Source organism: Rhododendron vialii, chromosome 8a, assembly GCF_030253575.1.
Source record: "Rhododendron vialii isolate Sample 1 chromosome 8a, ASM3025357v1".
NCBI lineage: Eukaryota > Viridiplantae > Streptophyta > Magnoliopsida > Ericales > Ericaceae > Rhododendron > Rhododendron vialii.
This window is the reverse complement of record NC_080564.1, coordinates 17,449,722-17,477,113: the sequence shown is the minus strand read 5'-3', so window position 1 is coordinate 17,477,113 and position 27,392 is coordinate 17,449,722. Positions and strand designations below refer to the sequence as shown.

The 27,392-nt window shown below is 38.2% G+C and overlaps 2 protein-coding genes across 2 annotated transcripts; one reads left to right on the top strand and one right to left on the bottom strand.

Annotated features, from left to right (window-relative positions):
* Positions 1 to 11,087: 11,087 nt before the first annotated feature.
* On the bottom strand, positions 11,088 to 13,695 carry LOC131336369 (transcription factor BEE 3). Its single transcript, XM_058372170.1, has 6 exons — positions 13,235 to 13,695; positions 12,913 to 13,032; positions 12,464 to 12,529; positions 12,272 to 12,340; positions 12,041 to 12,121; positions 11,088 to 11,325 (listed from the first exon to the last, which is right to left on the bottom strand). The coding sequence occupies exons 1-6, from the start codon at positions 13,595 to 13,597 to the stop codon at positions 11,185 to 11,187; spliced, it is 840 nt and encodes a 279-aa protein (XP_058228153.1). The 5' UTR covers positions 13,598 to 13,695; the 3' UTR covers positions 11,088 to 11,184.
* A 9,939-nt stretch (positions 13,696 to 23,634) lies between these two features.
* LOC131335959 (transcription factor MYB62-like) lies at positions 23,635 to 25,516 on the top strand. Its single transcript, XM_058371523.1, has 3 exons — positions 23,635 to 23,899; positions 24,179 to 24,308; positions 24,658 to 25,516. The coding sequence occupies exons 1-3, from the start codon at positions 23,740 to 23,742 to the stop codon at positions 25,298 to 25,300; spliced, it is 933 nt and encodes a 310-aa protein (XP_058227506.1). The 5' UTR covers positions 23,635 to 23,739; the 3' UTR covers positions 25,301 to 25,516.
* The last annotated feature ends 1,876 nt before the right edge of the window (positions 25,517 to 27,392 follow it).

Genomic DNA, 27,392 nt, shown 5'->3' with positions numbered 1-27,392 from the left:
TATTGGAACTTAAAGGCAATCAAAATGGAGTAATAAGCATGCCACAAAAAATGCAATGAGAGAAGGAAATTTGTATGTCTAGTTTTTTTTTTTGACAAACCAGATTATCCTAGATATTATATATAAGAAGAATACATTACAATAAAAACAGACTCTACCGGTCCAAAAATACAGAAAACAACAAAACAAAACAAAAAGAAAAGCCGCCTGGAGCCAAAAAGCCGGAGTTGAATCCGTCGATCACACTCGTGAAGAGGGGTTGGAGTGGCCAAGTATGGAGTGGTTAGGGTAAAGACACAGAGCAAACTCTCCTGGATGAACCCGTTGCACCAACTTGGGCTCACTCCCGTCGTAGACTGAAGGCTGAAGCTGCTGCAGACACTGCTGAACTGGTTCCAAGAAATCAGAGATCTGGCTCCTGAGTCCACAAATGATTGGGAGAGTGGGAGATCTCAGGTCCTTAAAGAGAAAGTCTCAACCATCTCATTTACAAACTCTTTTAATCAATCGAGCATTGTTCAGTAACATATTTTGCTAAAGCCTGTCGAGGTTTCTTATTAGTTTTTGGAAAAATTTCAAAAAAGCCCTTTAAATAATGACAAAAAAACACTTGAACTTATCATTTCATTAACAATTAAATCCCCGCCATCAAATTCCGTCAATTTGTAACAGATGAAGCTAACAGAAGGCGTTAACATTCTTTCTTTCTTTTTTGCTTCCAAAAATTACTTTGAAAATAGAGTTATTTTTTTCTTACTATTTATCAAAAATTACTTTAACCCCATTTTTAGTAATTGCAAAAATTACTCCCCCCCCCCCCCCCCCCCCCTCCTTTTTTTACTTTCAAACTTTACCTTCCCCCTCTCTCTTCCTCTTTTTTTTAGAAATTCATCCTCAAACCACCAATCAATCACACAATCAACGGCCAAAACCCTAGCCCCAATTTCAGAAATTTGAAATTATTTTATTCTCCTTTTTTTAACCTTCTTTTTTTTTACTTATTACTTCCAAAATTACTTTTAACTCATTATTTTTTTAGTAGTAAGTAAATATGGAATAAAGATTTTTCGTAAATAGTTCAAAAAATGGGGTGAAAGTAATTTTTGGGAAATAATTAAAAAAACTTTATTACATATTTATTTAAGAAAGTCTGTTCACACAGATAATCTATGCATAGATTATGCACAGATTTTGTTGTGGGGCCCCCACGGGTCCCACATAAATTATCTGAGTCGTTTATTAAATGTAAAATATTTTTTAAGGGTCCACATGAAAAATCAACTCATCAGATATCTATAAATGCTCGATCCAATCGTTTAACTTTTCATTCAGATTTCAGGATAATGAAAAGTTAGACAAGTGGATTGAGCATCTATAGGTATTGAGCTAATTTTTCATGGAGTCCCTTGAAAAATTATTTTACATTTAATGAACGACTCGAATTATTTGTGTGCGACCTGTGGTGGGCCCCATAACAAAATCTGTGCACAGATTTTCTGTGTGTGTAGCAGGGTTCTATTTATTTAGTACTAAAAAAAGAAAGAGTTAAAAAATAATATTTGGAAGTAAAAAGTAACAAAAAAAAAGAGGAAGGTTAAGAATTTCAGAATTAAAATTTTCTTCTCTCTCTCTCTAAACAACTCATACTCTAGCTTTAGATCCACCTAGGGGAGGCGCTGCCTCTCTCCCTCATCCCCCCGGGCCTCCTTCTTCCCCTTTCCTCTCCTCTATTCTTTCCCCCTCTTTTCTCCCTCTTCCCATTCCTCCGCAGCTGTTTTTCCTTTTCTTTTTCTCTTCTTTTTGCAAGAATGATCCTTGGCAGCGGCGATGGGCTTCTGCGGCGGTGTTGTGGTGGCAGATCTGTTGGCGTGACTTTTTCTACAGGGCATTTTTGGGTCTAGCGATATACAGCCGAGTCTCGCTGTTTCGGTTCTTATGGGGGAGTTATCGCCAGCGATTCAACTCCTACTCTAGCTTTAGATCCGCCTAGGGGAGGCGCTGCCTCTCTCCCTCCTCCCCCCGGGCCTCCTTCTTCCCCTTTCCTCTCCTCTATTCTTTCCCCCTCTTTTCTCCCTCTTCCCATTCCTTCGCAGCTGTTTTTCCTTTTCTTTTTCTTTTCTTTTTGCAAGAATGATCCTTGGTGGCCGCGATGGGCTTCTGCGGCGGTGTTGTGGTGGCAGATCTGTTGGCGTGGCTTTTTCTACAGGGCATTTTTGGGTCTAGCGATATACAGCCGAGTCTCGCTGTTTCGGTTCTTATGGGGGAGTTATCGCCAGCGATTTGTTCCTCGTGCGTTGTTGTACCGCTGGTCGTTACTGTTGGTCCAGCAAACCCTAGGCTGCCGTTATTGCTCCCACCATCTCTTTTCTTCCCTGTTGTTTTTTGCTCGCCCTATATCGTCTCTGCTTTGCTCTCTATCCTCGCCTTGGTGGTTGGCTATTGGCTGTACTATTGGGGTAGCCGATTTTGCCTAACGACAAGGTTGCTTCCGTGGCTAGGGGCGAAGCTCGTGTGTCTCCGCTGGTCTTACTTTTGGGTTCAATCGGGTTCTTGGCCTAACGGCTCATGAGGCAACGATGGCAGTCGGTGGTTCCGGTGGGACCTTCTGGCTGGCTGGTGGTGGGGCTGTAGGCGGTAGCTGTGGGCCTTGAACTATTTTGGTGTTGGCGGCAGGGGTGTGTTTAGGGTTTGCTGTGTTTGTTTGGGCTTTACTAGTTAGGCTTGTCCCATGTAATTTAGGCTTTTAGGCCACTTGGGTGTTTGGGTTGCGTCTCACTTATTTTAACTATTTTATCCAGGCTCTTAGGCCTTTAGGTGTTAAGACCCTTTGAGTGTTGCCTTGGTTGGTATTTTGCCAAACACAGGATTAGATCTCGGATTGGACTTTTCGTTCTCTCCTTATCACATTAATCTTTGTATCTCCTTCAAAGGTTAATAAAATCTTTTTTTTGCCATTCAAAAAAAAAAAAAAAAAAGGGAAGGTTAACACCTTACATTAGCTCTATCCATTACAAATTGATGGAATGAGACGGCGGGGCTTGATTGTTAATAAAATGATAAGTTCAGGTATTTTTTTGTCATTAGTTAAAATCTAGGTATTTTTATGTATAGTCCCTAAAAGTTTAGGGGCTTTTTAAAAAATTTGCATTAGTTTTTTTTAATCAACCAGCTCATAGTTCTTACATGAAGAAAACTATCTCCATTCAATGCTGCTCGTCTGTGGGTTTATAATTATTAATTATTTTGGTGGTGCTTTAGTTTACTTTTATTAATTTTTATTAGATAGCAATTGATTTGTGGTTGAAAATATAAAAAATTAGTCTAAGGTCCACTATAGAGAATTTGTAACCCAGTTAGTCCTCCTCTAATATTTGTAACCCATCTAATCCACTAATATAGTTTAGTAAGGTCTTAAGCCCACTTCTTTTAAAAAAAAAATTAAACGAAGATAAAAATGCCCTCCTATATAAACTGTCATATAGAGAGAAACCCTAGACTAAAAACAAATCTGGAGCACAGCCCCTCTCTCTCTCTCTCTCTCTCTCTCTCTCTCTCGTTGCCGGCATGGAGTCTTCTAAATCGAATGTTCGTTTTGCGGCAAGAGAAGTGGCTCTTAGGATCGGAACTCCTCACGCCTCGCGCGCGATCGCGATCTCCCCAATCCATTGTCTTGATTTGCTGCATCCACGTCTTGGGATTTCACGAGGGACCCATCTTCAGATGCTTCCTTTCAGGTAAAGAAATTTTTTGAGAAACACAAGAAAGAATATCAAGCCTAAGCTCCTCCATATTAGAAGGGTTTTTGGTTTTGTATTCTTTGTTTTCGACCCATCTAATACCAAAAGCATGTCCATGTTAGAAGGGTTTTTGACGTTTGGGGTTTGCATTGGCCTTTTTATGGCAGGGTGTGTAGCAGCGGTGGAGGTGGTTCTTGGGCGTCATAGCGGTGGTGCTTCAGCAGTGAGGATTTGTAGCGGTTTTTGAGGGGTCGTAGCAACGGTGGCGCAATTTAAGGCGTTGAGGGCTAAAGTGGCCGTGCGGCAGCGACGATGTGAGGCGTTTGTGGGTAAATGGGGTTGTGTGGCAACAGCGATTTAAGGAGTTTGAGGGCAGCAGCAGTTACAGGATTTTGAGTGGTCTATTCAAGGGGTTATACGTCTCGTGGGGATCGATTTGAGGGCTTACGTCAGGGGTTTTGGATACAAAGGCAAGAGGCTGAGAGATTGGTGTTTGGGGTTGTTTTGATTCAAGGATTATATGTGCACTTTTGTTGATGTACTATCAAACATAAGGCAAGAACACAGATTGTGACATATAAGTTTATATGTGTGCACTTTTTCAATATGCAGAGAACATATTTTGCATGGTACAAAGTTTAGATATGCACATATAATATTATATGTGCTTGTGTTGGCACAAAATACGTTTCGGATTTCAATAGATAACCTTATATGTTTCAGATTTATCTTCGTTGTTTTTTATAACATACAGAGGACTAGGGATGATACCGGTCCGGTTTCGACTAGTTTTGGTGTATTTTTTGGTCGAAATCGGTTATCTGGTTTGAGATTTTTAGAAACCGGAACCGGTTGAGATAATATGGTCCGGTTTCGACCGGCTCAACCGGTTTCGGTCCAGTTTATCCGGTTTCCATTTATCGGCCATATTTTGGGCCCAATACATCAAAAATTCACAATTCAACCCACAAAATATCAACCAAAAACCCAAAATTAATTCAACCCCTTTTAAGGGCCCAACAACAAAAAATCAATTTTGAGCCCAATAGATTAAAAAAACCCATAAAACCATAATTAAGCCTATAAAAATAGTTTATATATATATATATATATATATATATATATATATATATATATATATATATATATATACAGTCAGGTTCCGGTGAGGGATCCCTTACTTTTTTAAAATGCGGGACTTTCCTTCCCGATTGAATTTCGATGATCCGAGCAGCTCAAAGTGATCAGAACGTGATTTTAAGGGTCCCCGCGAGAAATCAGCAAAAAAAAAGACCGGGAAGGGCTTCATCCGAGCAGTTTTCATTGAACGGTTCAAAAAAAACTGCTCGGATGAAGCCCTTCCCGGTCATTTTTTTTGCTGATTTCTCGCGGGGACCCTTAAAATCACGTTCTGCACACATTGAACGGTTCGGATTTTCAAAATTTGATCGGAAAATGAAAGTCCCTCATTTTAAAAAAATGAGGGATCCCTCACTTGATAATTTGTGTATATGAGTTAGGTTCCGGTGAGGGATCCCTCATTTTATTAAAATGAGGGACTCCCCTTCCCGATTGAATTTCGATGATCCGAGCCGCTCAAAGTGATCAGAACGTGATTTTAAGGGTCCCCATGAGAAATCAGCAAAAAAAATGACCGGGAAGGGCTTCATCCGAGCAGTTTTCATTGAACGGTTCAAAAAAAACTGCTCGGATGACGCCCTTCCCGGTCTTTTTTTTTGCTGATTTCTTGCGGGGCCCCTTAAAATTACGTTCTGCACACATTAAACGGTTCGGATTTTCAAAATTTGATCGGAAAATGAAAGTCCCTCATTTTAACAAAATGAGGGATCCCTCACTTGAAAATTCCTCTATATATATATATATATATATATCGGGACGGTTCAAGGGACACCCAAAAAAAACACCTAAAAAAACACCCCAAATCTTAATCTCATAGTTCCCGATCGAATTTTGATGATCCGAACCGTTCAATGTGTGCAGAATGTGATTTTAAGGGTGCCCGCGAGAAATTAGCAAAAAAATGACCGGGAAAGGCTTGATTTGAATAGTTTTTATTTGAACCGTTCAATAAAAAACTGTTCAAAACTATTCGGATCAAGCCCTTCCCGGTCATTTTTTTTGCTAATTTCTCGCGGATACCCTTAAGATCACGTTCTGATCACATTAAGCAGCTTGGATTATCAAAATTTGATCGAAAACTATGAGGTATTTTTTTGGGTGTCCCCGGAACCGCCCCGTATATATATATATATATATATATAACCTGTTTATAAAACACATAAATCGGATCGAAATTATTTTTCCGGTTTATAAAATTTTACAAACCAGAACCGGATAGAAATTATTCGACCGGTTTGAAAAATTCGGTCCGGTCTAATTTTTCCGGTTTCGATCGATTTTTCGGTCTCGGCTAACAGTCCTACGAAGAACAGATTGAGACATATAAGATTATATGTGCACTTTTGTTGATGTAGTACCAAATATAAGATAAGAACGCAAATTGAGACAGATAACGTTATATGTTAATGTGTGGCGGGTTCAAAAAAGGAATGGCTCAAAACGGGAATAAAAATAGAAAAGCGAAATTTTTGTCACACATATAACGTTATACGTTAAGGGATGGTGGGTTCAAGAAGGGAATGGCTCAAAATAGGAATAAAAAAATAAAATAGAAGTTTTTGTCACACAAATAATGTTATATGTTAAGAGGTAGCGGGTTCAAGAAGGAAAGAGCTCAAAACAGGAATAAAAAAAAATAGAAATTTTTGTCAAATATAATGTTATATATTGGCGTGGTGGTGGTTACGTAGTTGAAACAAGATTGAAAAAAATACATTTTTTTGTTAGCCAAACAAGACCTTTGTTTGTTTTTCATAGGGTAGTTTTGTCATTGGAATTATTAGTGGACTAGAGTGGTTAAAAACTTTAGAAGTGGACTAATGGGGTTAGAAACATGCTATAGTGGACCTCCCAAAAATTCTCCCTTAAAAATAAGGGAGAATTGACAGTGATAATGAGACGTTGCTTTATTAAATATGGTAAATCGTTGATTCAATTTTGGCTTTGGTAAGTTAGTTTTGCACAAGTAGTTTCAAATGGATCGAACTGGTCCGAAGCAAATGGACGATCCGAGTCTGGAAAATAGATACTCCCTCCATCCTAATTTGTATGTCAAATTTTGAAAATCCAACTTTTTTAAGAATAATGTTGGATTTTCAATTCTTTTAGGAATAATGCACACGATAGGAGAGGCATATGATTGTCGAGTGATTAAGTGCCAACGTTATTGGCCGGGGATGCTTTTTTCTCGTTGTGATGTCATCTTTCTCCAAATCTGTTAAATCTTTCTTTTGCTGTTAAAAAAAAATTTGTAATCTCTTTAATTAATGAAGTTCTTATTCATCCACACACACAAAAAAAACTTTTTTTTTAAGGAAAATGTTTCAACTTTCCAACATTTATCCTTCATTTTTTTTAAAGCGTTACTTTATCTCAAAAAAAGGGCAAAATGGGAACTTGATCCATTTAAAAGTCAATTAATTGGACAAACATTTTGGGACACCTGAAAGTCTAAAAGTGATCAACAAACAAATCGGGACGGATGGAGTATCATTTTTAGGTTTTCCTAATGGTTAGTTGTTTACTGCTTTTTACTGGAGTATTACTCTTGGTAATTGCAAGTGTACGTATGAAAACAGATTATAAATAGGACAGTCGCGAATTCACCTTCTCATTTTCTTAAGATATTTGCATACTCTATCACACCACATCCCATGCATGTTAACAGTAAAAAATAGTTTAGGTTTAGGAACAAATTAAAGCAATAAACCCCTTACCAGGTCAAACCCTTGTCCACCGGTTTTCCCCTCGATCCTTTTCAATGATACTCCAGTTCTTAGAACTTCCTGTCTTTCAAACCTTTAGGTAGGCCTAGCTAGCTAGTTTCCCAAAATAAGCTTGGAGATTTTGTTTTGTTTTGTCCTCTTTTTTTTTTTTTTGTCCTTATGCAAAACTAAGAAATGCTAAACAAATTTGAATATTTAAGTCATAGCTATTTTCTCCTCCCTCTCTGTGTTAAATTTTTGTTTGACTTGCAAACAAGTTGACATGTATTACTTACCCAAAAAAAAAAAAAAAAGAGTTGACATGTATTTGATGACTCACGAAATTTAGCTCAGTAGCATTTCCATCTCATGCATTTGATCCCTTACTAACATACCAATATAGAGAGGTCAAAGCAGACATTCACTTCCTTAATAACGCTGCTACAGAGAACATTTTCTGCTGAAACATGCAGAATATTCATGAAGTCCTCCGTCCCCACCCTGTTTTGCCCACATCGGTTAATTAGCACCTCAAAGACTATTATATAAGCCTGTGCGGCCTCTCTTTTCATAGCCAAGTGATTTTGAGTTGGCTGCTTTAACATGGTGTCAAAGTTAGGATTTTGAGGGCTGGTTCGGGTGGACCGGATTAGGGTGTTTTGGGCTTTATGTTGCTTTATTTGGGTGATGGGTTGAGCAGTATTATTTTATTTCGGTGTGACCCTTGTAGACCTTTGGGTGGGCTTTGCCCTTGTAATGTATCATCCAACTCTTTGTTGGATCCCTTCCCCTTTTCTCAGTTTTTAATAAAATTAATCTTTTGCCAATCAAAAAAAAAAAAAAAGCTAGAATTTCGGAGGCTTTTTCCCTTTGTTTGTACTATAGTTGCACTTTGTTTCGTTGTAATCCATATGTTCCGGATCATTTGTTGACCCCTCCACGTGCGAGTCGGGGGTCGCACGTGCGGGGGAAGTGTTGGAAATTAATTGTCCAATATCGGTTAATTATCACCTTGAAAAATTATTATATGAGTCTGGGTGATGATTTCTCCTCTCATAGCCAGCTGATTTTGAGTTGGATGCTTTAACATGCTTTGTCTATGAATTTGACGCTATGTGACGAATTGGAGTTATTAATTAGACCATGATTTGTAGTTGAAGGATGGGGTAGAATTTGCTGGTAGCACACAAACGTGATAGTTTAGGAACGAAAAGATATATTTCACCTTAAACTCACTAGCTGCTAGGGTCTTTGAACTTGCCCATATTAGTAGGAGTAGTAGTAGTTACTAGTAGCTAGTTGTTGTCTATCCAACTTCAACTAATATATATGTGACCCTCAATCCATATTGGGAGTGACTCTATCCGTTCAAGTTCACATTCCTGAACCCCACATGCACTTCAACCCAATTGTTCATGCATATGCTCCAAGAGACAAGCAACAAAAAATGGTCAAAAGGGAGTCACTGAGAAAGATTGAGAGGGAAAGAGAAACAAATAGTTCTAAAATAAAAAGTAGCTTTAAAGGTTCATATATAAGCTAGCTCTTATCATAATAATAATAATTGAGTAATTGGAAGAAACCCCACATAGCATACCCATCCTCTTCTGGGGGCATCCTCTGGCCCATTCAAAGCTGTCCTCCTAATCTCCCCTCTCAATCCATTGCATCTGCCTTTGAAATTGAAAAGAAACAAAGATCCTAAATCTTCCGCACCATTATATATTATATTAACTTCCCTTCGTTAATCATTCACTTCTTGAATTGGCAACATCCATTAAATTTTGTGTACCCATCTATTTTGTGGGTTCCATTGGCCAAATCCAAATGTGACTGTGGACTCGAAACAAAATCGGGTGTCAAAATGGGTGTGAGCAGAACTGACCCATATATATATATAGAGTGACCATATTTTTTTTACTTTTTATGCAGTTTCTCCCACATATTCTATGGGCGATTTATGAGTTCGTCGAATAATCGAGGAAAGATAGCTCCCTTGAAGATTGACTTCTAAAACACCCGGAAAACGGTGACCAAAAATTGCCAGGATTTTTTATTTTTTATTTTGGGTAAGTAACGGCCAGGATTTTGGTAAAGATCGAGTCTTCTAATAGAACTTCTAAAATTCTGATTATTAAAATGCACTTTTTTTTTTTAACTATTCTATTGGCGATTTCTGTATCCGTGTCCATAAAACTACGATTATATATGGATTGAGTCCTACTATTATATATGGATTGAGTCCCCTTTCTCCCATAGAAAGTGACTCTTGTTGAAAAGGGACGTATGGGATTTCTTTGCTATAAAATTGTCACAGTGATTTGGTTGTTAATGACCCTACGTAGTACGTACACTTAAGGATATATCGATTAGCCGACTAGTCTTTTCTTACTCACTGTACGTGTTTTTTTAATAAATTAATGCTGATAAAGACTGGTATTTTCAAGCATCTGAATGTTTTTGTACTGTAGTATAGTTTACAAACTTACACATGCAAGTGGAGCCATTACGGGCTTTCAACGCGTGAAGGACACATAAGTTTGTATAGTTACAACGCCTAAATTAAATTATTCTTAAACACTCTCTATTATTTACTTTTCGTGATATTTTGTTCCGTAAAAATTAAACAAAAGAAGCAATCATTCGGCTCACCAAGAGAAATTAAAAAAACCTATAAAAAATAGATTAATTTAAAAAAAAATCAGATAGGTCGACACTTAAAAAAAAAAAAAAAACTGTTTCAAACTTTTTTCATATTTAGTGAAATATTTTTTTTTTTACTTTTGGCCTTAAGTTTTTACATTTTAGACGTCTCATGTCAAGATGAATTTCTCTCATATATTCAACAACAAATTTCCAAGTTAAATTTTGGAGCCTAATTCAGAATTATTTTTCTTTGGCCATAACTCAAATTTGAAAATTAGAATATTTTTTGATTAAATATTTTGCCACAACCAAAGGCATTATATGTGGCTCCCTCACTCTTCGGTAATTGCGGTACCGTCCATCTCAGGAACAATTAATCCGATTTTTTCCCTTTTTCTTATTGATCGTTTTCTCTTTTATAAATGACTAATACCAGTCATGGGAAAACTTCGAAGCAGCAAATTAGATTAATCTAATCCAGCTAATATTGTGTCATGTCAGAAAGTGATAGCCAAAGCTACCAGCTGAAATGCAACATCTGTATGTTTTGGAATCAATATAGAATCCAACGTATTATTAAGTACGTACCAATATACTGTATATTTCAACTCTCTCTCTCTCTCTCCCTCCTATTTGTCTGAGCTGCAAGTACAAGACATCAAATAATAATCCAATCAAGATAGATTATGTTAAAAATTATGCTCTGGCCTATAATATATTTGATGGACATGCTGTTAATTTGGCGCCCTAGGAAATTCAGAGTAAATAGGAAAGAAAACATATAAAAGGATCATGTCTTTTTTTTTAATTTATTAATAATGATCAATCTCCCCAATATATGTGAGGGCCAATACAAGTATGATTTTCAGTTTGTTGTCATTTACCAATAAATTGGGGACAAATATTTCAAATTGATTTGAAAAGTGAGAAACAGAGGGAAATGAAGTGAAGCATCTTCATGTGTCAAATGGTAATGAGGGATAGCTGCCAAAAGTGAGGTCAGCGGAGTCAACAATTTGAGTAGAAGAAGAAACAAGTCCTTGATACTCTTCTGTCTCAAGCCTCTGCACCTTCTGTGCCTCAATTGCCTTTGCCCTCTGCAATGTAAAACATTCAAAATCAACCATTGATGGTTTGACACCATATATACGAATAGAATTGTTGTACATAAATTTTCATGTGGCAACTCTTCGCATTTCAAAATAAGTTTTCCGTGACTAAATTTTTAATACTTTTGTTTCAACTTCCTGGATCCGAAATATTATGTGCAAGAGCCTCGTGTATAGGGGCAGACACATGGATTTTTAAAAAGAGAGCCAAATGCAGCATTAGTTTGAATTCAGAGAATTATTGTTTAAAGAAATTAATTCTCAAGGGGGGGCTAAATAAAAATATCAACATGAAAGGGCCAAAAGACTATATCTTATTGTAACCAAAGTTATGCGGAGATGACGTTACAAAATTATTTGGGGATCCTTCGTTCACCGATGCTCATGTAGACGGTTTTTAAAATTCGATGTACCCACTATTGATTTAGAACTTAATTCAATTGAGATAAGCGATTGAAGTTGTTTCCATCAATTAAACAAAAAGTTCCACAACTACTACTTGTTAGCTAATAGTAAGAGTTGATAGTACTAGAATTAATAGCTAGCTTCCCATCTTTCTACTCCTATATGAGAGTATATTTTGTTTTTAAGTAAAGAAAAGAAAAGAAAAGAAAAGAAAAGAAATAGAAGTGGCCGCGCACGGGGTTTGTTTATCGATCGAAAAGCGTGCTTTGAAGTAGTACAGTACAAAGCATGCACCCACCTGCATTAATGCTTCCAAAGTCTCAGTCTCGGAGTTGAAGTCATGGAAGCTGCTTGCAGCAGTAAGTTTCATAGAGAGAAACTGAACTCCGATCCCATCCCATCCCATCCCATCCCATCCCATGCATACACGTACAAGAACGAACGAAAGATCGATGTTAGAATTAATTAATTAATTAATAAGTCTTCAATCTTTTGTTAATTACTCTATGTTTCACGGATATATACGTACCTCAACTTGATTTTGTAAGGACTGAACATAATTGATTATTTCGTCCAACATTACTGCCATGCCCATCGTCTGCACGTTATATATATAATAACTACTCAAATCAAATCAGTATATTCTACTACTGCTAATGTACAAACATAACTTATGAGATCGATCGAGAGATATGGATGGATGGATGGATGGGCTTACGACCTTGTAGCAACCAGGCACAATGCCTTGCAAGCATTTCAGTCTCTCATTAATTTTTCCTCTTCTAACCTGATCCATGTGTAATAACAAATCCCATCAAATATATGTATTTAGATACAACATAGTTAGTTTTCATTGACAGTTACGTTCAAAAACAAATCCCTCCTTGTTTTGATTTTCTTCGTTTGCATTTCCGTTTTTCGTGACTTCAGAAACAAAAATCACAAATACGTCAAATACGCCCATCGTTTCTGTAACCTTTCCAATTTGTTGAGAAAGCAGTTTTTGGAAAATCGAATATGTATCCCCTAACAATTGAGATATTTTCAAAAAAAAAAAAAAAAGTATTCTCTCAAATAATTTTCCAACTAAATTTCATGTACTTTCAAAGTAAAAAATAGAAACAGAAAACTATGAAACCATGCCAAAGAAGTTAAAATAGTTAAACTTACTCTTTCTGCTAAACTGTGACTATCAGTAGCTTGGCCTCTTCTTGCTCTAACATGTACCACGTCCTTAGGTTTCTCCTCCCCTTTCTCGTTCCCTCTCGTTCTCTTTCCTCTTCCTAAGCTCTATGAAAAAACAGAGTGAAATAACAGAGTTAAAAAAATAAACAGAGAGATAATGTTAACCACACCCCTCGGGCAAGCGTGTGAAAATGTTGTAGGAGGGTCTTCAGGGATTAGTCCGAAGTGCGCGCAAACTGCCCCAGACACCCTGCATTAACAAAAACAAAAAGAACCAGAATGTACAGACAAAGAAAAGTGTGATTACATTCTTTCTCCTAATCTCATCTTCAGAAACTGGTGGACACGAGTTTCCCGAGCTACTTTCGGTCAAATAAATTGCTTTTCTCTTGTTGCTTTCATGGAATTCATTTCCTTCCGATGCAATGGGCTCGGAAACTGGCAACACATTCTTCACCTCGTGATGGAAAATACCGGGGAAATTTTCTCCCAAGTATCCTGCGAATTCGTTTCCTGGAAATGGAGGTGGGTTCTGCATAAAGTAGTTGTCAATGCGAAGATCCATGAAGCTCTGGGAATTCAAAGTTGGATTGAGCTCTGGAAAGTGGTTTGTTAGTTCCATGTTTGGGTCGAAATCGAAACAAGAGAATGAAGGCTTAAAACTCTGCATTTCTGGGTGGAATTACGGAATTGAATCACGAATTTTAGTGAGTTGTTTGGAGACCGAGTAGGTGTTTGGATCATGTAGCTAGGGATTTGTCTTCTGCTTCCAAGATCTATTTATGTATGGAGTAGCTTGGGATATGGATTGTGACTTTAAAAAGTTTATACACTTATTTAGTAAATCCTTTTTGACAATATTTTGCCTTTGTCTGAAAAATATTTTCTTACTTTTCGAAAAAGCAATATCTCAAATAAAATGGATTTACTATATTGAAGTATAAACTTTTTAAGTCTGTTCATTTCCTAATCATAGTCCATACATAAATAGTTAAATACATATTGCAATCACAAGGCAATATTTTGCTTTGTAATTTTTTAACAGTGGAGAACTGAGCCCATTGTGGGAAAATTATTCAATGCCCCTTGGTCACTATTACGTAGACCATGTTCGTTTTGGAATTTGGGATTCTCTCTCTGCGTATGGTTTTCAATAAATTTTTTTTCAATTATTACTCTCACTTCTTTATCTATCTCTTTCCACTCATTACCCAATATTTCAAAACACACATGGTCGTAGTGCCCCAAATTCTTTATCCACTATATATTTGTGTGGTCCCTTTCAAAACCGGGTCAAGATTTTTTAGTGCCTAAGGCCTAATAAAAAAAGGGGTGCCCTTAAAAAGTTAATATGTGTGGCCCGTGATCCTCGATCTTCTCCTTCGCTGGTGGCTTGATGGTTATTGAGTCTTCTCCTAGCCTGCACAGGGAGCGCACGACTAAGACTAGGCCGGGGGTAGCCCCGGCAAGGCCCTCCGGCGAGAGGATAAGTATTGTGCAGAGAGAGGAAGCAGAAGATGATGAGTGTGAGTATGTAGTAGCATGTACCTTTCCAGAGGCGTTATCCTTTGGTATTTATAGAGCTTCCTGACTTGCTTCCCAAGCACAGGCACGTGCCTTGCGCGGACCAGGCGATGTCATCGTGACGTCACCAAACAGATCTGGATAACCGCTTACGGGGGTGAGCTGGCATGATTCATGTGCGCTCATGATTATCCCAGGGCGTAACCGTCTCCACACGTGAGCGGGCACGTGGCCGCGCGGACATGCCGAGCCCAAAAGAACTTGTCGTTTGCCTAGCTTGAAGGGAAGCCGAGCCCGAAGGGGATTCGGGCTAGGTGACATAGTCCGTTCTGCCGACCCCATATGGTAGCCGAGCTTGGTATAGATCTTCTCCGTCGCCGGACGCAAGGCAAAAGCAGAGCCGTCGACTGGTGAGCCTCGGCTTAGGCCGAGCCCAGATGGAGTGGATTAGCTGTCCATGCGGCGGTCGACGGTGGGAGAGGGGCAGAGGTGATCCATGGTAAAATCATAATAGGGCTCGGCCTGCTACATAATACTTAACAATTTTTACAACAATAATCACAATACGAGAAAGCCAAACCAATATAAAGTTCTACTAATCATTATATACGAACACAAAATACGAGATCGTCAAGTTTTTGTGATGTGTTTGGGGGGAAACGATTTTGGGGAGTTGTTATTCAATGGTTTGGGGGAAAGGATTTTGGGAATTTAGTGAGTTGGGCACTTAGGCTTGTGGGATGGTGGATTGGGCTAACTTATTACCTTTAATTGGTCATTTTTTTTTCATTCCATTGGGCTTAAAAAGAGTCATACTCAAACCTAAATAGTAAAAATATTGAAGTGCCCCTAAAAAATGAAATTTTTGAGATGCCCAAGGTCCAGGTCTCTTGGGTCTTGGGGTTGGGCCGGCTTTGCTCCCTCCCCACCACAAAGTGAGAGGTATAAAAAAATTTGAGACGTCTCGGTGTTCTGCGGGCATTGAATAATACCCCACATTGAGAGGACCCCGTGGCAATTCCATCTTCTATGGTTGTGTTCTTCCCTAGCAGGCCCATTTAATCTGGAGATATATGTATATCCATTAGAAGGGGGTTTTAGAGGCCGGCCCTTTTTTTTGAGCTTTGGTTTTAAAATAGTTCTTTACATACTCCCTCCGTCCCTATTTTATAGTCCAGTATTTCATTTTGGGCTGTCCCTTAATAAGTGTCCATTTTGTAAAGTTAGTGGGTAAAAGTTGGTGAATTTTTCATTTTGCCCCTAAAAGTAGATTCCATTTTGAAAAGTTAGTGAGTAAAAGTGTAATGATGATGGGTAAGTAGGGAAAATTAAGGAAAAAGTTGATGTGAAAGGTATAATGATGATGTCTTTTTAATAAGTTGGAGTTACGAAGCAGGACACTTAAAAAGGAACGGAGGGAGTATTATTTTTATGCAATCTTTTTAAAATAGTCATGACCTATATTAATTCGTATAAAAATACCATTGGCTATGTGAACATGGCTATGAGAACGGATTATGAAAACTAGATATGTGAACTAAGCCAACTGGCTATGGGAATGGGCTATGTGAAGTGGAAAATACACGGTTCACATAATTGAAAATACACAGTTCACATAGTCTCACCACACACTAAAATAAATAATTCACATGGCCTCTACACACAGTTCACATAGTCTCACCACATACTAAAATAAATAATTCACATGGCCTCTACACACAGTTCACATAGCCACAATACACACCGTTCACATAGCCCCAACATACTGTTCACATAAACCACCACACAGTCCACATAGCCCAAAAACACACTAAAATACACAATTCACATAGGCCAGATACACACTAAAATACATAGTTCACATAGACAGCTTACATAATTCACATAAACAATAAAACACAATTTACATAGCCTCGCAAAAACAATTCACATAGCCTCACAAACAATAGAGCAATTATAATCCAATGTCACCAATACCTCCTGCTGCAACTTTTAACCAGAATAGAAGTCAAACTATAGAGCAATTTTGCAGTACAAGCACCAAAAGATTTCTGATCCCGCCGGAGGAGAAAGGTACGATTGCTAATCTAAGTGGTGGTTGTGGTCGTCGTTGTTGTCGGGTCCTCTAATACACTGGTCACTATCGTCACCAGAGAAAAAGACCGCCGTGGCCGTGGACACGCCGTCGATTGGGAAGTTGCTGGGAGTGCTTTAGAGAGAGAGGGAGAGGGAGAGAGGGAGGGGAGTGAGTTCAGTTTTTTCTCGTGCACTGCATGTTCGTGGGCAAAAAAGTCATTAAGAAATATAACTGAGCCTATCTAGGTTCAAGAATAATATTCAAGATTGGGATCAAACCAAACCTAAAAAACAGAACCGACCTCTAATTTTGTACCAATAGAATGGGTTCATGAGGAATTACTCTCCAGTTTCCCGTATAACATGGAAATTGGGAGACTTACCTTTGATTTTTGGCCTTTAATTGGTCCTCAATCAATTGAAATTAAGGGTCATCATTGGGCCGGCCTAGCCCACCAAGTCACTATCCAAGCCCGACCACGGGCCAAGCTGGCCGATCGGACTTTTTCTTTTTCTGCGGGCCGGGCTACCTACCATAAATTGAAGCCCAGGTCCAGCCCAATGAGGGGCTAGCGGGCCAAAAGCCGAGCTGGCCAATGGGCGGGCTTAAATTTCCTTGGGCAAAAACTAAACCAAGGGAAAAAAGAAAGGGTTTTGTGGGATTTCGGGCTAATGGGCAGGCTATTGGGCGGGTACCACGGGCGGGCTCATGGGCCGGGCCGAGTAAAAATTCATAGGCCCAAGCCTGCCCATTACAAACTACAGCTGGGCAAGTCCGCCCATTTCACGGGCTTGGACTAGGTAAAAGCCTGATGGGCCGGGCGGGCTTCGGGCGGGTCATGGGCCTCCGGACCAAATGATGACCCTTAAGAAATTATGTGGACAGTGAGGAAAAAACATTGGCGGAAGATTTGTGATGTCGTCCTTCCAGTTTCTAAAAATAAACTTGCAATATAATGTTGAAAAAATTAAATAGAAATCCTGTTTGAAACACATAAATAAGTTTTCATCTTTAATAGTTTGAATCATTAAGTTAACATCCTTAAATTGTATAGTTTTTCTATTATGCCTTTATTAATTTATGATTAATTATCTTTAACACCTCTCTCCAATATTCACAACTCTCCCATTTCATAAATTGCAACATACACACACACGCACACCCTCATTTCTATATCTCTCTCCATTTATTACCTACCCATTTCCCATGTATTAATTTATATCCCAATTTCTAATTATGATCGATTCGAAATAATTCATGTTTTTCTGGAATTATTTATGCTAAATTACCATAAAAATAAAACATAGCGGATATTCAAATCAACCATATTCTTCATGGATTATTTATGCATCATAAAACATGTTTCGGAACACATTGATATTCATGAAATATTTTCAAAATAATCCATATTTTTTATGAATTATTTCTACAAAATTACCATAAATTTTTTTTCCGGAACATGGTGCATATTTAAATCGACCATCTGTTTCATGGATTATTTCTACAAATCAACCATAAAAATTGAGGCTCAATAATTACGACCATAATTAACCATGAAAATAAAAAATCATAACAAATCAACCATATTTTCCATGGATTATTTTTTGAAAAATTAACACGAAATATTTATCGAAACAATTCAAGAATGGGGTTCCAACAATCACCACTACAAATTATATAGAAAATCACCAAATGCCAAAAAATCCAAATCCAAACCCAAACCCAAACACCCGCAACCCCCCACCACCACCCCCCCCCCCCCCCCCCCCCAAACAAATCCTACCCCACGTTAGTAAAAACCCCAAACCAATCCTACCCCCACGTTAGTAAAAAATAAATTTCCCTTTCTCTCAAGATCTACATACCCCATGAGCCTCCAACCCAATGCATAGATGGACAACAACGACTCATCCTGAGATCAACTGGAGTTGAGCCTCCAACCCGGCCAACACACAAATGGACGACGAACGGCTCATTTGGAGATCGAAAATGAGGCGGTAGCTAGAGATCAGCTACAGTTTCACGGTAGATTGGTTATTTTGTCGGAGATATGTTCTCGCCCTGTATCGCCCCATCTAGACGAGCATCAACAATCTGGTGCATCTTCAACGACTCCGCCGCCCAATCAGCTTTGGATCCAAAGAGAGATGACAGAGAGTGTGGGGGTTATGTGAGTGATTAATTAGGTTTTATATGGAAATGGGTATAATGTATTATTGGATTTTTGTCAAATCTCAGGATGAGAATATAATTATTTAAACCCTATAGGATGAGGACTTAGGTATATTTAAGGGACATGGCCCCTATTTAACTCCCCCAATATTGTTTTCAATGTGAACATACTCCTATTAATGTCCTACAAGTCGTGGCACATGTGATGGATGTACAAATCAAATAACACTATGCACCAATCAACTTAATCTCACACGAAAATGAGGGTTAAAGATAGACACACTTTACATTCATAAACAAACATCCACAAATTTGTATATGTTGAGAGGATTATTCTAACCTCCGCCCAAAGAGTGTAGGATAATAAGTGAAAAGTGCACTGATATCCGAGAAAGATGTATTAATATTTGTGAAAGTGTATTAATATCCGTTAGATATGCATTGATACCCGAACTTGTTTGAAATTATTGACACATTATCCTCCGCTTAGTGGGCGGAGATTAGCAAGGCCGATGTTGAAATTAGAATAGTTGCAAAAATTTGAAGAAATTAAATTTTTTGGAAAGAAATCAAAGATGAAAAATAATTGGTTTTAAGTTCAGATTTGAACACTTTGTTTTTTTCACGGAAACATACCCATTCAATTCATTCAAACAAGTCATACGACATCTACAAAAAATCACCCAAATCACCCAAATACAGATGAAGCCATACAGCAGCTACTGATAACCACCCGAAAACAAAGATATAGAAAAATCGCCAGACCCTAAAAGAGACAAAACTAATGTTGAACTCCTAAGCAGGAGCCATTATCCATCCGCATCGTAATCTTGAACGGCAAACGTGGAACTAGTATCTAGACACCGGGTGCCTCAAATGGCGGATCTCTATATCAAAGACATCATCAAACCTATGAAAATGATCAATCAAAGACCCACCGGACTAAATCTGAACATAACCGAACTAAATTCGGATATAAATCAGATTAAATCTAGATGAAAAACAAAATAAAGAAAATCCTAATCCTAACCATCTGCCTTTTCTATCCAGCCTACACAACCGCCACCATGACCGGCGAATAGATCTAGCTACCATCAGAACACTGCCGCCCGAACCCCACCAACCACATCCCACCACCATCAACCGCCACCTTTACCGAGCGGTAGCACTAACCCACGCTCCACCCAAACAAACCAGAGCAGAACGGACACCAACAAATCTGACCAGAGAACTGAACCGTGGCATCAAACAGCACACGATGATGGAGGAATGGAAAGGAAAAATAGATGCCTAAGGAAAGAGGGAGAGAAAGAGAAGGAGAGAGAAAAAGAGGGAAAATGGAGACCTCCCCCCACCCCAAAGAGGGGGAGGGGGGAGATGAAGATAGGATTAGGTTTTAGAGAGAGAGACAGAGGGGGGGGGGGGGAGATGAAGATAGGGCTAGGTTAGAGAGAGAGAGAGAGAGAGAGATAGAGAGAGAGAGAGAGAGAGAGAGACAGAGAGAGAGAGAGAGAGAGAGAGAGAGAGAGAGAGAGAGAGAGAGAATTTTTGCAGATTTGAACACTTGGGAGACCCAATTAAAGCCGGAACAAAAACTGTGTATAGATTGACTCCAAAGTAGTTGATCTGAGACTTTAGGAAAAAGCAAAATACCCTTGAGTCCCAAGAATTTTCCAAAATAAAATTCGTCACAAAATGTGATGAAAGAAGTATATGTATACACATCCATAGTCCTATTTCGAAATCAGTAGATTGGAAATCATTGTCCAAACCTACAAAGGACATAAAGATCATGTTCGGTTTGGATTTTTGATGGAGGTTTTTGGGAATAATAAATGGAGAGAGATGAGCCTTTCAAAAATAAGTGGAAAGAAATGGAGAGAGAAAATTTACTATCCGGTTTGGATTTTGTAGGAGATTTTTGAGAGTAATAAATAAAGAGAGACGGAGATAGAAAATTTATTAAAACCATGCATAAGGATTTTGAGACCCAAAATGGTTCATAACCCCAGCCTTAGTAGGAACTGTATGCTTATTCTTTGAGGTTGACTTGTAGATCACAGCTAGCAGATATGACAAATTGCGTCTAAATCACTCCCTCCCTTCGTGTGAATATCGGTCATTTAAAGCTTCATGAACTACAGTAAACACAGTTGGGGCGGCTAAAGGTTTTGTTCATTTTCCGTAATTGGTGTTGTGTGGCTAGCTGTAAAGACAAATAAGCTACTCCATAATACAAGAGCTCAGCCTGTTAAAAATACGTTTGAGATACTTACCAAATAAAATAAATTAAATACGTTTGAGATCAGATATATGGCTCTGTAAAGTCGTCAAACTACGCAATCCGAAATCGAATATTGGCTTGGATATATAGTTGGATCTAACCCAATTGAATTAAAAAGCTCGTTTGAAATTGAATCAAAAGTGGTGCAAGGAGTATTAATTGTGCAATTTCGCTGCCTTTTTTCCCAATTGGTCTTAACTCTTGCGAACAAAATATCCTTTACCTTGACTTCATACCATATGCATGATGTCATTCCATCCACATGGTCACCGATGGGTCGGAGTTTATGATTGTGGTTCTGGTTAGCATCTCGAGGTCGTTGGAGATCCGTGATTTGTGGGCGTGGTCACAGTGGTTCTACTAGTGACGGATCATTGTGATGTTATTGGATTTTTTCTTTATTTTTTATTTTTTATTTTTCGATTGGATTTCAATCGAAGCTTACGATGAGGTGTGTGTTTTGGATGGGAAAAGTTTGTCTGGTTTGGGGTACAACTAGGGATGCAAATGAACTGAGCCGTTTGTGAACTGTTCAAGGCTTGACTCGGTAAAGGCTCGTTCGAGTTTGATTTGTCTACTAAATGAACTGAACCTAAATCTCAATTTTAGCCTCGTTTCATAAATAAGCCGAATATGAACGTAGTAGTATTTGGCCCGATTAAGGTCGCGAACCTGGAGCATATGTATATCATGGGAATTTTATATAGTTACTTAATGAAAATTTTAAAACTTGTACAAGTCTAAACGTTTACAATTACTAATGCTGTGTTTGGATGACAACTTTGGAAAAATTGAAAAGAATTCTTGGGATAATGATGAAGAGAGAAAGTAGGATAATAATTGGAGATAGAGATAATGAATGAAGAGATATAGAGAGAGAGATGAGAGTAATGATTAGAAATAGGAGTAATAAGTATTTTTTGAGTTGATAAATTTTTTTCAAGTTATAATCCAAACAAAGCATAAAAATTTACTTATATATATATGTTTTTATTATTTTATATGTATATGAACGTATTTATGTACATACTAAAAATTTTATTTGCAACTTTAGACTTGTATGAGAGCATTAAATATATCATTGGGTTGAGTCCTCACTGTCGTGGTTTCTTGGTTCCCTATCTAGAGAAGAGTCTTCTACTTGATGTATTTTGATTGAGATTGATAATATAGTACTCCACAGATAAACTTAAGACCTATAAAGCCATTTAGGGGAAGAAAAAAAAAACATTAATCTAAAGACAAAGTTAGCTAGCCCTTGTATTTTGAATTCCTCCTTGTAATGGAATAATTGGCGTACGAGAATGAAAGGAACAGTAGAGTGTTTTGAGGAGTCAAATTTAGCTGCAGTTATCAGACTTTTCCATGTAGGTAGAACAACTGGTTTTTTTCCCCCCCTTTTTCCTTTGAGTACTCTTGGTCTCACACAGTGGTAGGGGTTTGAAGAAAGATGATTACATGAGTGGGGTGGGTGGAACTCGAATAATAATCTTGATCAGCTCCACAGATAAACTTAAGACCTATAAGGCCATGCGTATAGAAAAAAAAAAAAAAAAAGGAACTCAGAAAAATCATTTGTCATAGTCAGATCATTGCGGAAGTAAATTCATATGGAGACCATAAAATAAAATATAGACTTGAAAAATAATCACATGTCCATACTATCGTTTAACAAAAAACCTAAAGGGCTACTAAATAAGAATTTTTGTACGAGTCTATGTACGTAGGACGTATATTTTGGAAAGGTAGTTCCCTTGCTAGTTCCATGACACAAAGTCTCACGATACGCCAAAACTAAAAATACAGGACAAAAGTGAGATAAAAGTCAAGCCTTAGAGGGTCAGATTGCAACGGACAGTAAACATTGAACGGTTTTGTCTGCGGAAAACAAAATCATAAGGCCCAAAGTGACAACAAATGCTAAATCAGTGAAATGCTCGATCTTTATAATTTTGCTTATTACTCGATCCATCTGCAACCTGGAATTCCTTGTGCAGTGCTTCCATGATATGGTCACGTACATTGACCTTATAAACTAATGGAGTTTAGTCTCATTGTTTTATCTCGATCGTGATTTACTTACTACTCTGTTTGCTTGCTGCAAATAAAAGAAAATAACCTTAATTAGTGCTGGTGTCGTGTATAATAACGCTACTTCATTAATTTTAAGGTACTGTATTTTAATTAAATAAGAAATCCAGTGATGTTGATCTTCTTTTGCCTCTACTTATGTAAATTCTTTTGTGGTGCTTAATCTAATGATTGATAAGCTTTATCTGTTGAATTGTTGCATGATTATCAAGAGACCTAGTGATCAACCACCGGCCATCGAGAAAATTGCTTTACCATTTAGCATCCATCCATTAATAATCTTTAATTAATTTGGGAGAAAAAAGAAATACTCCTATATATACTGTAGGATTTACTTGGGTTTTGGCATCATCAGCAACTTCATTTGAAAAGTCCGTTGGCATGCATAGTATTTGTACGCGCGTATAGTATATTTATGTTATGGGGTGCTTTGATTCTTGTTGCTTATATATATATATATATATATATATATATATATATATATATATATATATATATATATATATATATATACACACACACACACACACACACATATATTCTTTTGTAGTAATTGGTTTCTGTTGCTTCCCCTGCTTTAGCTTCAACTCTAGCTCTAAGCCCCTAAAGCCCCCTTGTACACCTAGCTTTATTGATCTAGTCCTATTTGTGACAAAAAAGAGCCATGTCTAGTTCGAGCAAGAAGAGTCCAAGAAGTTCCAGTGATGAAGATAATTCTCATGAGATCAGAAGGGGGCCATGGACTCTTGAAGAAGACACTATTCTCACCAAATATATTTCTTGTCACGGTGAGAGACACTGGAATTTGCTAGCGAAATGTTCAGGTAATGATTAATGGAGCGGAATTCTATGTTCCCTATTTCTGTCCCAATCCACGTTCAGTCACATTTGCTTCTTTTCTTTTCTTTTCTTTCTTTCTTTTAAAAAAAAAAAAAAAGATTTCTGGTATTTAGGGAGTCTCAATGTGATTTAGAGTGCACTGCAGGTTTCTTTCAGCACAAGATCTGTACGTAGCATTGATTTTGTTTACCGTATACATGAATTAAGTTTGCAAGTTCTACACTAATCTTTACTTTTGTCAAACTCCTTCTCCTTTGTTAAAGGTCTAAGAAGAACTGGCAAGAGTTGTAGATTGAGATGGCTGAATTATCTTAAACCGGATGTTAAGCGCGGAAATCTTACCCCACAGGAACAGCTCTTGATTCTCGAACTCCATTCCAAGTGGGGCAACAGGTAACAATCACGAGTTACCCTAACGACTTCTGTTTCGGAACTCATATAAAGGGAAGTAAGGATTGTTGGTATCGTCTTTGGTGTGATACAAAACTAGTTTTTTTCCAAAATGGATTAGACTGCATATATCTGATCCTTTCTTGATACTATTGTTGGGAAAGCATCGTGTACTGAGTTGCGGTTTTCTTTATTAACGGCTGCGAGTCATTCATTGTCGATGTCGTGCAATTTTCTCTTCTGATAGGTTCTTTATCCTACTAATTCCTAATGATTCTCAATTTCAACGCATTCATTCCTCTGATCAGAACCACACCACTGTTTCATAGTTACTGGTTATCATTGACTGTAGGTGGTCAAAGATTGCACAGCATTTACCGGGCAGGACAGACAATGAAATCAAGAACTATTGGAGAACTCGGGTGCAAAAACAGGCCCGACATCTGAAGATGGATTCAAATAGTGCTGCGTTTCAAGAAATGATTCGGTGCATTTGGATGCCGCGGCTGCTCCAAAAGATGCAACTGTCGTCCCCTTCTTCATCCATTTTATCTCAAAACTCGGCCATCAATCCCCCTCCGATCATCACACAATTACCATCATCTCTGCCAGAAGTTTCCCTGAATGGGCATGTTCTTAGATGTAGTGATACAAGCTCAGAACAATCCACTAGCCCAAGTATTACCTCTTCAGGATCCATGAATTTCCCACATAACCCTCAAATGTTTTCAGAATACCCCAGTAATCCATTCTTAGATATGGGTAACAACGACCTCGACGCATTTCTGAAGGGTTGTTACAATGTGGATAATTGTTTGAGCAATGACACGGGAAATTTCATGGCATCTATGGAACCACCAGAGGAGTTTGAAGAGCCAATTCGAGGTTGCCAAGTGGATGAAAACAATTGGACTAATGGGATTAACTTGGCAGATAGCTTGTGGAACATGGATGAATCATGGAAGTTTAGGCAGCTACAAGAGAGGGACGCCTAGGGTTATTCTCGTTCATAGGATAACCCGCATAGGGTAGAGCGTTTTTATTTTTTTAACCATTAATCTTCTTGAAAATACTTGGGAAAGAACAAAAGCAATCGTTGATTTTTGTGTTGGCATACAATACTTGCACCTACTGGGAGATGATATCAGTGAATTTGAGTTTCTTTTTCATTTCAACTGTGAAGAATTGCATTCTCGCAAAAAATATACTGATGTAGGATGATTTTGGTATTTATTCGGGATTGCAACTTTGTGAAGTGATCTTCCAATGCAAAAATAAGTTCTTTGCGCGTTTCAATATTTCATCATCTTAAGTTCTCTTTTTTTTTTATTTTATCATTTTATTCTTCTGTAATCTCTATAAATTCTCATTCCTTACATACCTTTAATGTGTCCTGCAAGCTAGCTTGTCTTTGATCGAATTAATTTTAAAATTTATTATACTTGGTTTTGCTTCCCGTCTTTGAATTCACATATGGCAGCAGATCGAGGAAATTACTAGCTTTCAAGGAGTGAATCATTTGCTCAATGAACGTACATTGCTTTCAATATTCAACTATAGGAATGCGTAGTCAACTTTTCTATTAAGAGATAGGAAAATGAGTCCTGTTCCTATTCCTATATACTACTACCATATATATAGTTTGTTGTTTTTGATTTCGAAACTACACCTACCTACCTAGCTAGCTAGATTGGACGTCTACCAACAAATTGAGCCAATCCTAGGAAACAAACAAGATCTTCTCATAACTGTGCCCTGCCCATAGTGTAGAGAAAGGACCCACTTTCTTTGAACGTATATCAAAGGATGACAAGAAATTCTACGATTACTTGGAAAAAAAAAGTAGTCATATTGCCAAGTGATAAAGCTTATCTTCAAACGTTGACAAGGTATTTGAAAATAACCACCCCCATTTTCCAACCCATTTTCGTATAGTTTTAGGGGAGACTTAAAGAATCGTCTTCAGCTGTCACCCTCCGCAACCCATTTTCACATGAATTTGGGGGACACTTAAAGAATCGTCCTCAGGTGTCACATTTCATAAGTTTTCATCTTGCACTTTTTTTGCATTTATGATTTCATCCTCATTTTTTCTTAATACCAAGATTGTCCCTATATATATGTTATGTATGTACATATATAGCGCCAAAAAAGGAGACCAAAACATAATCCTCCTGTCCCGTCCCGTGATAATCTGGCAATTTCCCGTTGATTATGCTGTCTTCAATCTCAAAAATTTTGGGAGAAAATATAATCCTGAAATTTTAGGGAGAACTACCATTTATGCCCACCAACCCAAAACTCCCATTTCCATTTCCAGGTTCTTCCGTTCCGTATATATATACAGTCAGGTTCCGGTGAGGGATCCCGCATTTTATTAAAATACGGGACTCCCCTTCCCGATTGAATTTCGATGATCCGAGCCGCTCAAAGTGATCAAAACGTGATTTTAAGGGTCCCCGCGAGAAATCAACAAAAAAAATGACCGAAAATGGCTTCATCCGAGCAGTTTTCATAGCGGTGCATAGATTGGAAGCGAATGTAGGGTTTTGGGTCCGAAGCCGAGAACATCGGTGAAGTGGTTAGCGGAGGATCGCCTACGGGTTTTGGCTCCGAAGCCGACAATGACGGTGAATTTATATTTGGTGATCAAGTGATGCTTCCCACCTTTTGCAGAGAAACACATGGCTGATCTATTGGAACCTGCGTACATATATATTTGCTTTAATAAAATGTTAGGTATGATCAAGGCTTCTTTGTTTGATGTGAAATCACAATTTTGAAGCTCGACAACGGAGACGGTGAGATCGACAACGCTAACCAATGGCGGAGGATCGCCTACGGTTCGGTCTCTCCGTTTGTGCTTCTTTAGAGTCGTACGAACTCGATGGCGGCCGCGTCAAAAATGTTAGCGCTCTCGTATCCTCTGTAGGATGCCAAGTGGTAATTCACTTTAATAGCCACGTTGAATAAGAAGTTTTTCAGTGCAATTTTTGTTTCTGGATTTGTTGGTTTTGACGGTGAAGAGGTCACCCCGATGGTGGTGGTGGAGGCCGCGATCGAGACGGTGGCGGAAGATGCATGGAC

Excerpts from the sequence above, each read along its gene's own strand:
- LOC131335959 (XM_058371523.1), top strand. The coding sequence starts at position 23,740 with ATGTCTAGTTCGAGCAAGAAGAGTCCAAGAAGTTCCAGTGATGAAGAT. Across the intron at positions 23,900-24,178 it reads TTTGCTAGCGAAATGTTCAG|GTCTAAGAAGAACTGGCAAG; the intron begins GTAATGATTAAT and ends CCTTTGTTAAAG. Across the intron at positions 24,309-24,657 it reads CATTCCAAGTGGGGCAACAG|GTGGTCAAAGATTGCACAGC; the intron begins GTAACAATCACG and ends CATTGACTGTAG.
- LOC131336369 (XM_058372170.1), bottom strand. The coding sequence starts at position 13,597 with ATGCAGAGTTTTAAGCCTTCATTCTCTTGTTTCGATTTCGACCCAAAC. Across the intron at positions 13,033-13,234 it reads ATGAGATTAGGAGAAAGAAT|AGCTTAGGAAGAGGAAAGAG; the intron begins GTAATCACACTT and ends GTTTTTTCATAG. Across the intron at positions 12,530-12,912 it reads GTCACAGTTTAGCAGAAAGA|GTTAGAAGAGGAAAAATTAA; the intron begins GTAAGTTTAACT and ends CACATGGATCAG.